At 42.7% G+C, this 16,634-nt stretch overlaps 1 protein-coding gene across 2 annotated transcripts in view; it reads right to left on the bottom strand.

Moving 5' to 3' along the window:
* The window catches only part of CYP39A1 (cytochrome P450 family 39 subfamily A member 1), a 265,029-nt gene that overhangs the window by 162,823 nt on the left and 85,572 nt on the right, over nt 1-16,634 (bottom strand). For both annotated transcript variants that reach the window (XM_078647646.1, XM_078647647.1), the window contains exon 5: nt 14,224-14,317. In XM_078647646.1, coding sequence (XP_078503772.1) covers nt 14,224-14,317 — 94 coding nt within the window. The remainder of the gene's footprint in view (nt 1-14,223; nt 14,318-16,634) is intronic.

Below are 16,634 nucleotides of genomic sequence, written 5' to 3' on the forward strand. Positions count from 1 at the left end.
GCACTTACCAGAGCATGTACATGGGCCAAAGGAAAGAAAGTAAATATATACACGGACAGCCAGTACGCTTTTGGGGTGGTCCACGACTTCGGCCAGTTATGGACAATGAGGGGGTTCCTTACATCAGCAGGCCAGCAGATACAGCATGCACAATTGATTTGTGACCTCCTCAAAGCGCTGCTATTACCTTTCAAAGTAGCTATAATAAAATGTGCTGCCCACACTTCATCAAAAGACCCCATTTCTAGAGGCAATGCTTTTATTGACCAAGAAGCGAAGAGAATAGCACTTACAGGCTGCCAACGAGTGATGGTACAATTAGTAGACAACAGGACAGACACAAAAGAGGATAGTGGTTCACTACATTTTGACCCAATACATATTCAGAGGAACACAGCTAACCAAGAAAAAGAGGAGTGGAAGCAACAAGGGTGTACACAAACAAAGGAGGGGTTGTGGATGGGGCCTAATGGCAGGATATGTTTTCCTTCCACCATGCTCCCTTCTATGAGCAGGCTGTTCCATGGGCCTTCCCACGTGGGACGTGATGGTATGATCAGATTATTTTCCCAGTGTTGGTATAACTCAAAATTTCGCCAGACAGCAGAAAGACTTTGCAAGCAATGCTCTGTCTGTGCACAACACAATACAGGAAAAGGTACACCAACTGCGCCTGGTCACTTCCCACCTCCCCATGGGCCCTTTGAAAGTCTTCAGCTTGATTTTATAGAGATGCCCCCCACCCAGTCATATAGGTTTGTTTTGGTCATCGTCTGTATGTTTAGCAAATGGACAGAGGCCTACCCCACCAAACACTGTGATGCACAGAGTGTAGCCAAGTGCTTATTGAAGGAACTACTGCCAAGATTTGGGGTACCTTCCCTCCTGGCTTCCGACAATGGGCCTGCATTTATTTCCAATGTTATAAAAGGTTTATGCAAAGGACTTTCCATAAAACAAAAGTTACATTGTGCGTACCAACCCCGGCAGCAGGAGCTGTGGAAAGAAAAAACGGAGTTTTGAAAAATAAAATTGATAAGATTTGCGTGTCAACAGATCTCACATGGGTAGATGCGATTCCCTTAGCATTACTAGCAATGAGATGTACACCAGACAGAGTAACAAAGCTTAGCCTCCATGAAATAATATTTGGCAGACCCATGAATATACCCGGGCATATGTCAACAGCCCCACTGCCAATAAACGATGACTTGTTATTGTGTTACTGTAAAAAGTTAACGGACATTTTACGTTACCTCCATTGTCAGGTGTTGCAGTCCCTTCCAGAGACCACTACACCAGCAGCCCACGAACTGAAACCAGGTGACTTGATTTGGGTCAAAATCCACACACGAAGGAATTGCTTGCAGCCCAGATGGAGGACACCAATGCAAATCATTTTGACAACGGCTACAGCAGTGAAGTGTGATGGTCTAACTTCGTGGATTCACGCGTCCCACACGAAAAAGGTGAAGACCGAGAACGAAGAACGGACCCCATCTACGCAGATACCAGCAGCAGAGCCTCGCCGAGAATACGACCTTCGGTCCAGCAAACAGCGAGCTGAAGAAGTGGATTAATAATTAATCAACTACTGCCTCCATGCTAGTGCTCAGGTCTAATGGACTTCGTTCTGTGTCAATACAAGCTTGCGGACAACGGCACAGAATACAATTAACCATTTTATGTCCAGGGAGAGACATAAGTGCAACTTTAACATTACTTATACCAAGGCTCACATTGCTCAGTGAGCTGATACAATTAGTTTTTGATGAGATTGCCTTTCCAACGGGCCAAGAGCAAGTCCATGAACAAACATTAACAGACCTACGTTTTGACATTCTGAATCGTGCAATTTGCGCAATAGAAAGTACGGGTTCTAACATTATCCAAAACTTTGAACATTCTCCATTGTGCCGTTTTTGCAGCAGGGGTCACTGGTCCTAGACCCATTCGAGACATCACATACAAGGGGAAAATAGTGGTTAAACGCTTGACTCTAAGGGTAAGCTAGCATAGCGCCAAGAGAAAGAAGATTAAAATTAGGGCCTATTCACAAGCCCGAGTGGACCAAGAATAAATTTAGGGCCTATTCACAAGCCCGAGTGGACCAAGAATAAATTTAGGGCCTGCATAGAATAGGGAAGGGAAAGGTTTGTACAGAGTCATGCAGTCCACCACTGTAAGACACACCTGTAATTGGAAAGCAGTAATTCCTGCAATATTAGTACCAACGCCTGCAATTATAGTAACAGCAATTATAATAATGTATTCTGCTGAGCTTGAAATACCACATCTTAATGGAAGAGTGGGGGATGGTAGCGATGGAACGAAGCCAACAAAATCCCCAAAAGACTATGAACAGAATATAACAATGAACATTACTGATAAGGGGGTGGATGGGAATAAAGGGGACCAAGAAAGATTGTGGGATACATATGAAGGAAACCAATACATTGAAATGCTGAAACTGTATGTGACAATTTTAAATATATCAGATTGCTATGTTTGCACCCACCTGCCCACAGATGCCACACATAGTTTGAAGTACCATGTGCTGCCGGTATCCAAATATGTAGGCTGTGTCTTATTGCGTGGCATGTTACAAAGTCAACACAACATGTCTGCGTCAGTATCGAAAGGAATGACCTCATCTGAAACCGTGACTACTGATCCCAGCGGTAGTAATGGCTATAGCTATAGCAGAAGAACAACAGGCCCCCCTCTCAGACCTAAGAGGATCCCTTGTATGAATATACGGCCAAATAAGGGAGACTTAGAGATGCTAAAAGAATTTGACAAGACTTCTAGAAATAAGGAATGGAGGGGCTGAGCGGGCTGGGATGACATTGAGGCAGGCAACCTGAGAATACCAAGGTTCAGGGTAGGGGAAGTGTCAGCCCCCTCCTGCATCCTCAAGGATGAAATGGTAACACCAGAAAGAATACCAGCCTTGCCAAAGGGAGCTACAAGAACATGCACTCTTTCAGAACTGCTGTCCAGAGAAAACTGGAAGGAGTGTGTTTCATTTGAGTGCACCTTCGATGAACTCACAAGAGGAAAGCAGGGATTATTTGACTGTGAGGACAGGATAAACAGGATAAAAGGCATACTACCGACGACGCCTGAAATGGCAGAAACCGGTCCCCGGAAGCTTGTTTCCTTCCCAGTACAAGAATTGGCTTGGTAGTTTGGTTTGCCCTGTTCCCATCATGCACTGGGACAGGAACAGACTAATTTGCATATAGCCAAGTTCTGAGCTGGGATGGTGCAGTGAGCTAAAAAACGGTGATGGATCAAGCCCTGATCTTTGGACTGGGTAAGAGTGGTCTGCTTAATTCAGGCACTCTGTTCATCACCACCCCCTTTTCTGAATCATTTTGTCCACCATAAGCGTGGAAGGGTATACTCAGATGTGAGTCCCTTGCTCATTGCACCATCAGGATTCAAGCAAGCCGGGCCGACGACGCCTGAAATGGCAGAAACCGGTCCCCGGAAGCTTGTTTCCTTCCCAGTACAAGAATTGGCTTGGTAGTTTGGTTTGCCCTGTTCCCATCATGCACTGGGACAGGAACAGACTAATTTGCATATAGCCAAGTTCTGAGCTGGGATGGTGCAGTGAGCTAAAAAACGGTGATGGATCAAGCCCTGATCTTTGGACTGGGTAAGAGTGGTCTGCTTAATTCAGGCACTCTGTTCATCACCACCCCCTTTTCTGAATCATTTTGTCCACCATAAGCGTGGAAGGGTATACTCAGATGTGAGTCCCTTCCTCATTGCACCATCAGGATTCAAGCAAGCCGGGCCGACGACGCCTGAAATGGCAGAAACCGGTCCCCGGAAGCTTGTTTCCTTCCCAGTACAAGAATTGGCTTGGTAGTTTGGTTTGCCCTGTTCCCATCATGCACTGGGACAGGAACAGACTAATTTGCATATAGCCAAGTTCTGAGCTGGGATGGTGCAGTGAGCTAAAAAACGGTGATGGATCAAGCCCTGATCTTTGGACTGGGTAAGAGTGGTCTGCTTAATTCAGGCACTCTGTTCATCACCACCCCCTTTTCTGAATCATTTTGTCCACCATAAGCGTGGAAGGGTATACTCAGATGTGAGTCCCTTGCTCATTGCACCATCAGGATTCAAGCAAGCCGGGCCGACGACGCCTGAAATGGCAGAAACCGGTCCCCGGAAGCTTGTTTCCTTCCCAGTACAAGAATTGGCTTGGTAGTTTGGTTTGCCCTGTTCCCATCATGCACTGGGACAGGAACAGACTAATTTGCATATAGCCAAGTTCTGAGCTGGGATGGTGCAGTGAGCTAAAAAACGGTGATGGATCAAGCCCTGATCTTTGGACTGGGTAAGAGTGGTCTGCTTAATTCAGGCACTCTGTTCATCACCACCCCCTTTTCTGAATCATTTTGTCCACCATAAGCGTGGAAGGGTATACTCAGATGTGAGTCCCTTGCTCATTGCACCATCAGGATTCAAGCAAGCCGGGCCGACGACGCCTGAAATGGCAGAAACCGGTCCCCGGAAGCTTGTTTCCTTCCCAGTACAAGAATTGGCTTGGTAGTTTGGTTTGCCCTGTTCCCATCATGCACTGGGACAGGAACAGACTAATTTGCATATAGCCAAGTTCTGAGCTGGGATGGTGCAGTGAGCTAAAAAACGGTGATGGATCAAGCCCTGATCTTTGGACTGGGTAAGAGTGGTCTGCTTAATTCAGGCACTCTGTTCATCACCACCCCCTTTTCTGAATCATTTTGTCCACCATAAGCGTGGAAGGGTATACTCAGATGTGAGTCCCTTGCTCATTGCACCATCAGGATTCAAGCAAGCCGGGCCGACGACACCTGAAATGGCAGAAACCGGTCCCCGGAAGCTTGTTTCCTTCCCAGTACAAGAATTGGCTTGGTAGTTTGGTTTGCCCTGTTCCCATCATGCACTGGGACAGGAACAGACTAATTTGCATATAGGCAAGTTCTGAGCTGGGATGGTGCAGTGAGCTAAAAAACGGTGATGGATCAAGCCCTGATCTTTGGACTGGGTAAGAGTGGTCTGCTTAATTCAGGCACTCTGTTCATCACCACCCCCTTTTCTGAATCATACTACCCCCCAAGGCAGTTCCCCAGATTTACATGGGAACGAGCAGCTGTAACCACACAACTAGACTAACTCGAGTTAGGAGTCGTGACGAGCCGTCACCAGGTCTGGTAGGTTACAGGGGCCTGTTCTTTGTCTGTGGTCCATGGGCATACTTCTACCTACCTCCAGGGTGGTATGGTAGTTGTTACCTTGCATCCATTATCCCACAGATGACTCACTTCACAAAACTAGTGCCAGCGGAAGAGGAACAGTTGACACTAGTTAGGGCCAAGAGAACAGCAGCATGGGTAGACCACGTGTTAACAGGTTTTGGGGCAATGATCCCAGTACTAGGCAATATCTATACCTCAGAAAGGATACATCAGTTATCCAGGATGATTGAGGATCTAGCGGACTCTACCACTGATGCCTTAGGAAATATAACAGAGGAGCTCACCTCCATGAGGGCTGTCGTGATCCAGAACAGGATTGCTCTCGATATCATTCTGGCCAAAGAAGGAGGAGTCTGCTCCGTCCTTCGCGAGGCATCTTCCCCAGCATCTCCCTTGGCCCAGAGCCAATGCTGTGTATTCATTCCGGATAACAGTGGGAATATAAACAAAGCAATAAAAAGGATCAAAGATATTAGAGATGAAGCCCAAGGAATACACACAGGAGAATTATGGGAAAACATAATGAACTGGTTCACAAACTGGGGTTCATGGATAGTAAAGGCGATTATAATAGTGGTGGCAGCTTTGCTGACACTATGCCTCCTGATAAAAATATGCCCAGCTTGTTGTACGGTAATCTCCAGCTCCTGTTCCCACTACATATCCCGGAAAGGTGGTTCCCCACACCACACCCATAAGGAGGATGAGGATGAGGGAAAGGAGATGATAAGGATGGATGACTTCTGACTAACATATGATTTGGTATCAGAGTTGGGGATGACGAAGCAGACATTTCTATGATACCAAATACATATGATTTCAGGCCTATAGTCTTCTTTGAACTACTAAGGAAGGACACCAGCAGAAATCCACAAAATGGACGCACGCTCCATTTTGTGTGTCAGTCAGCTGCAACGTGTAAGCAACGCAAGGCTTTCCGAGAATAAACATGCCAGCTTCCAGCTCGCTATTGCAACACGTCTCATTTTCGGTAAAACATGTCGACATGACCTACAGGCCTGACCGGTCACGTACGAGTCAAGCTCACGTATACCAGAAATACAGATTTCACCCTTAGGGGAAAACCCAAATCTGCTTGTAGATGACACGTGGGCAGCAACACTAGGGTATAGACGGATTTCAAGCCTTAAAAGGGTATCACACCACATTTGCTCTTCACTGATTGGTCCAGCAGGACCTAGCCTGATCCAGATTACGTATGCTATGATGCCCATCCTGGGGGGGCTTATACCTATATAATGCCTCTGCACTGTCATACCAATTGGGCACTCAGTAAGCTTTGCTGAGGTCTCCGTGCCGCACGTATCTTGTATTGTGATTGCATTCTGATTGCATTCTGATTGGGTTCCCAAATAAATATGCAAACTAAAGTGCTGAGAGGGAATTGTTTATTTCAGTGTTGTCATTGACCTTTTTATTTTTCACAGTCAAATACTGAGCTTCTACAACAGAATGTCAGGGTTTTCCATGGGATCAGTGGGGGATCTAATTTGGATAATAGGGGCACCTAAACTTGTGCTCACCTTATTTTCTTCAGATGTTATCCGTCCGGTGCCCGTCAGCCGACTGGGCACCCTGGTGGAGGGTGGCTTACTGCGCCTACAAATGATGTACAATAAGCCTTAGTATCTACACGGTAGGGGGTGGTAGGGTGGTGATGTCTCCAATGGATATGAAAACATACCTGTACTTGTGTTGGGTGGGTTCTTCAGTAACAGTGAGTTGCCAATGTACTGTACTTTGGCGCCTTGACAAATGCCTGAAATAAGAATGGGTTGTATTTCAAGCTCACGGACCATTCTGGGGTCATGATATGTAAAGTGGCATTGGGAGTGTTGTTAAAAGAACATGAATACACCCGTGACTTCTCGTGATCATATGGAGCTGATAACATCGTATTGCTGGAGAAATGATTAAAATACTTAAAAACATGCCGGATGTACTGGCCGCTATCTTCGACTCGGGGATGCGTGCGCGATTCATGCAAATTTCTCAACATGCCGCACAACAGCCAAGGACGCAGTCAGTGTGTCTTCTCTTAGTTAAAGGCATTGTGATGCCGGCGATGCAATCACTATGTAAGTGAACAATTCACTTGAAAAACGGGCCGCATGAATACAAAGCCGCAACAGTGTTGAATTGCCACCGAAAGTGAGGTCAATACAACTAGAACATGAGGCATTCGTGGGCCTGCCAGGGTATATAATTAACTTACGTGATAGTGATTTTGTCAAGTATGACTCGTGAAATGAACGTGTATTCATGCAAAGTTGGAGGCTGTGATTCGCATTACAGACAGTAGATTATCTACGTGAAAACATATTTAGGCGCTAAAAGGGAGTGACCGTCTATTCGTGCGAGGTCGGGGGCTGTGAACCGCATGTACAATCCGTTGGCTATCTAACTGAACACTTACTCAAGCGATGGATAGGAGCGACCATCTCCTGGGATTCTCCTTCACGAATGACGTGAGCGGGGCCCATGCGCGCTCTATATGACGAGAGCCGGCTAGAAACGTGCACGTTTGAAACGTGTCTGATTTGTGTAGAGATTGATTGGCTCTCTGGATGGGGATATTAACATATGGTGGCAATGATCCCTCGTGTGTGGGAACGTCTGCATGTGAAAAGCGTGCCAGACGTGTAGTGTGATTGATTGGCTGGCTGGATGGGAATATTGACATATAACAACATTGTCGCCTCGTTTCTGGGAACATGTCATTCGACCTGATTGCGAGCAGGCCTATTGTGAGCCTACTACTATTGGAGCATAACAGAAACATTTACTTAATAGTGTTGGCCTATACTTCATCATTATGTAGTACTTTGTCGATCTACACACGAGATTTACAATGGTATACAATGCACTACTTCGTGGATACATGGGTTACATCTGCTGTCTATGGTGTAACAAAGACTCTCTGTATTTATCAGGAACGAGTACTTCCTAGTGTTCGTTGTAACAGTAGCCATACAAAGGGAGGTTATGAATAAATTACATACGGCTATGTAGTGTTTATCGGTCTACTCATGGTACACAATGTAATACTTCGTGGATACGCTGCCTATGTTATAAAACACACGGTCACAGCTGGGTCTCCCACCAATCACAGGACATCAAAAATGTGGCAATTGCAAAGCCTGCAAATATGCCATTACAGGGAATAAAATAACACACAGAGGGAAAACCTACACCCTGAACCAGTTCACAAATTGTAACAGCCAAAACGTGATTTATGCCATAAGATGCCCATGTCAATTCATCTACGTAGGACAGATGACTCAGAAAGTTAAAAGCAGAATTTTACAGCAACAAAGTAGAATCAAGTGCAAATACAAGGCGCACCACTACTGGAACATTACAGCTCACTAGGGCATACACCAGATGAGATGGAATGGACTGTACTCGAAAAGGTCATCCTTCACAAAAGAGGAGGCAACATCATCAATCAACTCAACTTCAAATAGTGTCGTTGGATACATACTATGGAAGCCACCACCCATGGTCTCAACAAACAGGAAGAGACATATGTCCAGATGAGCAGACTATAGTGATCACAGCATTATGATATGACTCCCTCTCTCAGTTTAATGACATTTGAATCCCTCCCTCACTTGGTCTCCATCACAAGACCTATTCCTTTAGATTCAGACCATCAGACATTTGTCACAACACCTAGACATTAATTCATATTGGTTTCACCCTTGTATAGTGAAGCTCACATTACACATTGAGATACACACAGCCTTCAAGGCCTACCATTGTCCCGCTGTTAAATACTGTGGAGCCGCATATATTGTACAATGACTGAACACTACAATAAGGAAACATGTTCCTACAAAATCCTAACAGGCTCCAGCAAATATTACCTATTGTCAAACTGCACGGAATGTAACAGAAAGTAACTTGTTGCTTGATGTATTAATTACCATGTCGTCAAAATCATGAAAGAAGCAGCCAGTGACCGGAGTAACACTGTTTTTACTAATGCATTATTGCAATTATCATGTTTCTTTAAACTGCATTCAATGCGCCAACGATGACTAATTACATTTCTTTATCAGCCCAAATATAATCCATTATGTAACCATGCCCCGCCATGATTAAAATGGAAGCACTGCTTTATAACATAGGCAGCGAATGTAACCAACGTATCCACGAAGTATTACATTGTGTACCATGAGTAGACCGATAAACACTACATAGCCGTATGTATTTTATTCATAACCTCCCTTTGTAAGGCTACTGTTACAACGAACACTAGGAAGTACTCGTTCCTGATCAATACAGAGAGTCTTTGTTACACCATAGACAGCAGATGTAACCCATGTATCCACGATGTAGTACATTGTATACCATTGTAAATCTCGTGTGTAGATCGACAAAGTACTACATAATGATGAAGTATAGGCCGAGTGTAAATTGTTCTCAACATCCGCATGCATGGATACTGGTACCACCAACACTATTAAGTACTTGTTTCTGTTATGCTCCAATAGTAGTAGGCTCACAATAGGCCTGCTCGCAATCGGGTCGAATGACATGTTCCCAGAAACGAGGCGACAATGTTGTTATATGTCAATTTTCCCATTCAGCCAGCCAATCAATCACACTACACGTCTGGCACGCTTTTCACGTGCAGACGGTCCCACACACGAGGCATCATCGCCACCATATGTTAATATCCCCATCCAGATAGCCAATCAATATCTACACACGTCAGGCACGTTTCAAACATATAGAGCGCACATGGGCCCCGCTCACGTCATTCGTGAAGGAGAATCCCAGGAGACTGTCGCTCCTATCCAGCGCTTGAGTAAGTGTTCAGTTAGATAGTCAACGGATGGTACATGCGGTTCACAGCCCCCGACCTCGCACGAATAGACGGTCACTCCCTTTTAGCGCCTAAATATGTTTTCACGTAGATAATCTACTGTCTGTAATGCGACTCACAGCCTCCAACTTTGCATGAATACAAGTTCATTTCACGAATCATAACCGACAAAATCACTTTGCCTAGCCCCCGCTCCTATTCACTATCACGTAAGCTAACTATATACCCTGGCAGGCCCACGAATGCCTCATGTTCTAGTTGTAGACTGTCCATCACTTACCCAGTCCTGACGAAGACCCGACTTTGATGCACGTAGTCAGCGCATCACCAACAGGGTCGAAACGTCGACGTAACATACTAGAGATCGAATTGCACAAAGTCTGATAGGAACTAAAGGATACATTTTGCCTAAAAAGACTATTGTATTGACATTCGACTACCCCAAATATCTGTAATTTGTATGTAATTTTGTTTCTGTATAATCTGTGTTAATCTTTCATGCATCACTTTGTATAGCACTGTGTGTATTGTATGTATTTGTATGGACAGTATAATCAATACTTGAAATATTTAAACATTGAGAAAGTACTTTCTCATTCAGTTGGGATCAGTGTCTAATGATTGATACTATTACGTTTCATTACAGGTTGAAATACCTTGTTGAAGTATACTTTTCCTCCCAACAGAACCATTATTGTTTGTAGAACTACTGGGCAACCTTGACACCAACCTTCTTTAGGCTTATTTATCAAATGGCTGCACTTAAATTGTATGTTTAGGGATAGACACAGTTACATTTCACTGTTTGTTATTTCACATGGAAACCAGTTTCTAAGTTTTTGCTTGATACATCTATAGGCCTGATTTAGACTTTGGCAGAGAGTGTACTCCATCCCAGTGTGAAGTTCCGCCTGTCTCATTTATATTCAGGTGACCGATGGCCCGACTAGTTGGAACACATGACCACTTATTACTGTCCATCACTCCAAGGTAAAATCTGGTGGTAGCAGGCAGTTACAAATGAAAAATGACCTCAAGCCATGGGAGAGCTCTCCCATGGTGAGGGCTCATTATTTTTTTTATATTTTCAAAAAGAAAATCCAGCTTTGAGATTTTCTTTTTCAAAATAATAAAATATATTGAAGTTTTGACGTACTGCTCCATCAAGCTTTAAATACATTTACTAGAACCTACGTTATAGCGTTTCCTGTAAAAGCAAGAGTTGTCTTGTGGGCCTGCGGACATCTCTAACTTTGGTGGAATGAGTACCCTTGCCATGGCAGGAGAAAAGTAGTGTGCCATTGTGACGGTACTTAATCTCTTTGCCAAAGTCAAAATCAGGCCCTAAAGTCTTGGAACTTGTGTACTTCTGATTTTAGTTGGTAAAAAGGGAGAATTAAATACCAGTTTCTTTATCTATTGCTCTGCTTTATGCCATCATTTCACGTTGGGAATTAATCACAATTGTGTGTCAATTGCACACCATATGGTTGTTAATCCATCTAATTTTCACCAGGTACAACCAGGTATATATTGTGCAAGCAAATAGGACAAATCTCTGATTTGTTCACCTAAAATATTGAAAAACACATAAGTTAATTTATATCCCCCATTTGGAGGTCTGAAATTTTGAATGGTGCTGTGACTGCACAGCCTCTAATTACAGCACCCTGTAGTACCACAATGAATATACTAGATTTGCACCTCATTTGGAATGAGAGCCTTTGCGTTTGTAGTTACAGCAGGTTTTAGCATTTACTATGCTCCCCTACAGATAAATGTATAATAGGAATTTTATGCATAGTTTTTATTTACCTTTATGAAGGAAACTAAAACAAAGACAAAGACATATATACTATTTTCTGAGTAAGCTGGCAGCAGAGGGGTAACAATAAACCACATGTGAATAGTCCACCTTATACGTTATATTCTGCACTGCTGATCAAATTCAGATTTTGTGCTCCTGTTTGGTGATGAAATGTCTAGCTAGAAATGTATGTCCATAATATTTACACACAACTTGAAGATCTACGAAGATGGTTCTTCGCTGCTCTGCAGCACAGCAACAAGCAAAATATTCCATACTTTTATTTTACTTTCCTACATTCTTGCTTCATATATAAATTATTACGTTTCATATACTATGATTGTAAAGCTTAAAGAAAATAGGTTTGAATACCAATGCTGAAACTCACCTGCTGAGCAGCTTATTAATGTCGGGCGAACTTGCATCTGCCCAACACCCTCGCGGAAAAGGGACTGACCAACCTCTGGTCAGCAGTCTCGACAACCTAATTACGACGCAACTGCACGTGGTGCGATCGCATACTAACATTTCCCTATGGGAGCATGTGTTACAGCCGTAAACTGGCCATAGCACTGGCTCCCATAGTGAAATGGGAGGTTGTGTTCATCACTGAACCATGTAGCAGGTACCTCAGAGTGCCTGCCACACAATGCAGGGATCAACCGGAGGCCACAAACGGAAGGGGGGCCAGCTAGAGGCCCTCAAACACGCTTTCTGACAGGCTTTCCAGAAACCATGCATCATAGTCCAGACTATATTAAACAACATCCATATGGATTACGGGCCTGTTTCCGACTGGCTGACGGGAATGCAGCTGGAATGACCGTACAGTTTCACTTCCAACTGCATAAATTGAAATTAGGCAGTCCAATGTGAAACTAACGATCTCGGACGGAAAGCCTCCGACCTAAGCTCCCTTTTAATATTAAAGATAACATAAAATTTTAATCTTTTGCCCAACTAAATTTAAATAAGTGAACAGAGGATATTAATCTTGCTTAATGCTTTAAAAAGCATTGCTATTATTCTCACAAGTTATAAGTAAGATGGTCAAGGAACCTCAACTCAGTAACTCCAGAAATTATTTGTGCATCACAGACCAGCAAGCAGCATAGGACCCTGAGTTTCTATGACACATCAACCCTGCACACAGACTGAAGAACTATTTAATATATGTGTCCTCATCTCTTGTTATTGGAAACACATGAGATTCTTCAACAACTCAACTAACAATTTAGTGTAAAAGCCTAAAAGGACCATTTAATAAAACTTTGATTCTGATCAGCCACCATACTATTGTTTTTATTTAGCCCTAGAGTTGGGAAACAATCCAGTAGTGAAATAAGAATGAGTGAGAATGAGGCAATTTTATGGCCAGCTGTACTCATTAGTCTCTAGGCACTATACTCTGCAGCCACACACTTAGGCACATATGATGTTTAGTAACTTAGGGCTAGATGTAGGTAATTCCGATTTACCTACTCTTAAATACCGAATTTTACCGATTCGGTATTTAAGAGTAGGTAAATAGGAAGGAGGCAGATGTAGGTAATTTCAAATTCAGAATTACCGAATCTGTAACATTCGGTATTTACCGATTCTGTAAATACAGAATCGGTATTTCCCATTGATTCCTATGGGCTTTGAAGGCCATAGGAATCAATGGGAAATACCGATTCTGTATTTACAGAATCGGTAAATACCGAATCCTGCAAGGGTGCAGGGGGTGTCACTTTGACACCCTCTAGCACCCCAAGTACAGGCTTGTGTGACATGTGGCACACATACATGCCCTAAGGGCATGTCTGTGTGTCACATTGCACAGGTGTGCATGCACAGATGTGCATGCACACCTGAATTCGCTATTTTACCACACAATAGGATTGTGTGGTAAAATACCGACTCTTAAGGGCCTGTGGCACTGTAAACTGTGCCACCTACATTTGGAATTACAGAATCGGTATATTTACCGATTCGGTAATTTACCGAATCGGTAATTTTACCGATTCAGTAAATATACCGATTCTGTAATTTTCAGCCCCCTAAATCTGAAAAACCTAATACCGGTCGGAAACAGCCGACCGGTATTAGGGCTCCTACATCTGGCCCTATGCTACTTATTTGCTGTAGAGGGTAGGCATTGATGCCTCATATGTTAGGTCTAATGAGAGGTGGGGTACACAGGTCCAAACACCTCATTCACTAATGAACATATAGCGTGCTAGCATAGCCATCAGCATATTACAAAACAAGACACAATTATGTAAAGTATGATTCTTCATTGAGAAAAACTGTTATATATTTACCTTTGAATTATGATCAGAAGGTCTAGTTCGCTCTGCATCTTTAACAACGTTTTCAAAAACTCCTAAAAGCCAATGTTTAGATTTGGACCAATTTCTATAGGGAACACACAGAACGTTAAATGACACTTTATTAAGAGGACACATTTAATAATGGTTCAGGTTAAGATTTGAATGGGTTTCTTTTATAAGCTACACTCTAGTTTGTGTTACCTTGCAATTATTTGTGAACCTGATTAACAAAGGTAAATTTACACTTCTGTTAAAGCTTACTATTTTGTAGGTATTCAGAAACTACGACTAAGAGTAATTTTACGAATGTGGAAATTTTGCAGTCGGGGCAGAGAACTCCATTCTTAAAAAGATAGAACAGACCTATCTTCTTATGTGAGGTGTGAGGAGTCTCCACCATGAGTGCGGACTCACTGAAGTTGTGAAATTACTACAAAAATTGTGATTTGTGAATACCCAAAAAAATTGTAAACTTACACAACAGTGTAAGTTTACCTTTGTAACTCAGGCCCTGGGTGTCTAACTGAAAATCTGCACCAACACATTAGAAAATCATCGTCAACAAATGTACTACCCAGGAAGGAGATAAATGACAACTTTGCAACAGTAATTTTCAAGAAAGGTCCCATTTTGTCTTTAAAATGAAATGAGTGTGAACAATGTGTCTTACCTGATATCACAAACGAAATACTAAGTGATGCCTGTCAACCTTCCTTTGTGATACTATATACTACCTATATATGCTAACTAGATGGTGATAGTATAGTCTATCACCAAGGTTGATAGACTGGCATCATTGAGGATTCAGATGTACGCATAATTTGCTTTATCTGTTTAGGGTGAGTAAATTGGTACTTGCTTAGAATGCTTCATATTTCTACATACTAGGACTGAATATCATCAATGCAACTTTAGCTAAGAGAACCTTGCACAATGCTTTCAACCTCCACAGGCGCACAAATGCCAAGCAATTCTCACCAACAACAGACCCATCAGAAATCGACCATCCATTCTTGGGGACAGCGGAGGGCCTCAGAAGTAAGCAAGCTGTAGTCGAAAGGCAGGCTACAAATAATCTAAGAGCAAGATGCAGAGGCAACATTCTTGGTCCCAATTCTGATTCCAGAGTAAGCAGGTGAAAGGGAGTTGCTGGAATGAATAAAGCACTTCAAAGTGGTGGCTAACAGCAATGGTTCCCTGAGGCTGACATGGGACTCTCTGCGCCTGAGGACTGTGATTTCTGATATCACTGCTGTGGTGAGAGATGTTGAAGTTAACAATGTGTAACTACATGGATACCCAACTTTCAAACATCTGGTGACAATATCTTCTATTTTATAGTTACTTTACTACCAGTAAAATATGCTTGCTGCTTATCTCTTAATCGGTTATCCTCACTATGTCCCTGTATTCCAGAATGGAATACCTAACTCATAAAATATTACATCTTCCCTCACTTTAAAAAGAAAAGGAAAAAACTAATTTTAAGTTGAATAAATAAACAATACAAAAAGATAATTCAGATCATTAAAGTAAGTTGCTTTTATCATATTTCTTCATTTATATATTGTGGTTGACACAGACTCCTGACCAGACAGTGTTTTCCTTTACCATATCCACTCTGCTTTGTTCTGAAATTGCTTCATCATCCAAAGAACATTCATTAGTTCTGTTTTCTACATCTCCTATTGGTGCAATTATTGGTTCATCACTTCCACTAATTATCTTCTAGAAATGTGAAAGATTTCTAGTGTCAGGCAGTCCAAGATCCTGCAGAGATGATAGTTCCTTCAACTTGCGTGACATGCAAAGGCTCTTTTTGATAGAACGGGTCTGTTTTCCTTTTTTGAATTCGTTTTACAATAACCCAGTTGCCCAAAGCAACATCTGGCCCTTTAGCATGCCTTCTGAGGTCCGCATCCTCCTTTCATTTTGGACTTGGCAAAATGAGTTCTCCGTGAGATGCTGGCATGTTCTTTTACTACAGATTTCAGAATCGGTGGGAGTCTAGTTTGGAGCAGCCAAAACATCAACTCTGGGTGTGTATTTCCTGTTGAGCAATGCAGAGTGCCCCTCTCTAATTGTTTTGCACAAAGTTTGAAGAACTGTAATTTGCATCGTTTTTGCATGCTGCATTGTTGGTTGTTTATAAATCTTTCAACCATTCCATTTGTTTGCAGCCACATTTGTGTGACCTTTCTATAATTTATTAAAAAAAAACACTCTGCAAATATCTCATCTAGTATAGTAGGTACAGATGTTGACACTGTAGATGACAATTGTAATACAACTGGAAAATGTGACTATTTATCTATCATGACAAATAAATATTTTCCAGAATCGATTGGACCATAAACATTCACAGTTACTGAGTCCCATATAGCATCAGGAGGTTTAGACAT

The sequence above is a fragment of the Lissotriton helveticus genome, chromosome 6 (genome assembly GCF_964261635.1).
Source record: "Lissotriton helveticus chromosome 6, aLisHel1.1, whole genome shotgun sequence".
Classification (NCBI taxonomy): Eukaryota; Metazoa; Chordata; class Amphibia; order Caudata; family Salamandridae; genus Lissotriton; species Lissotriton helveticus.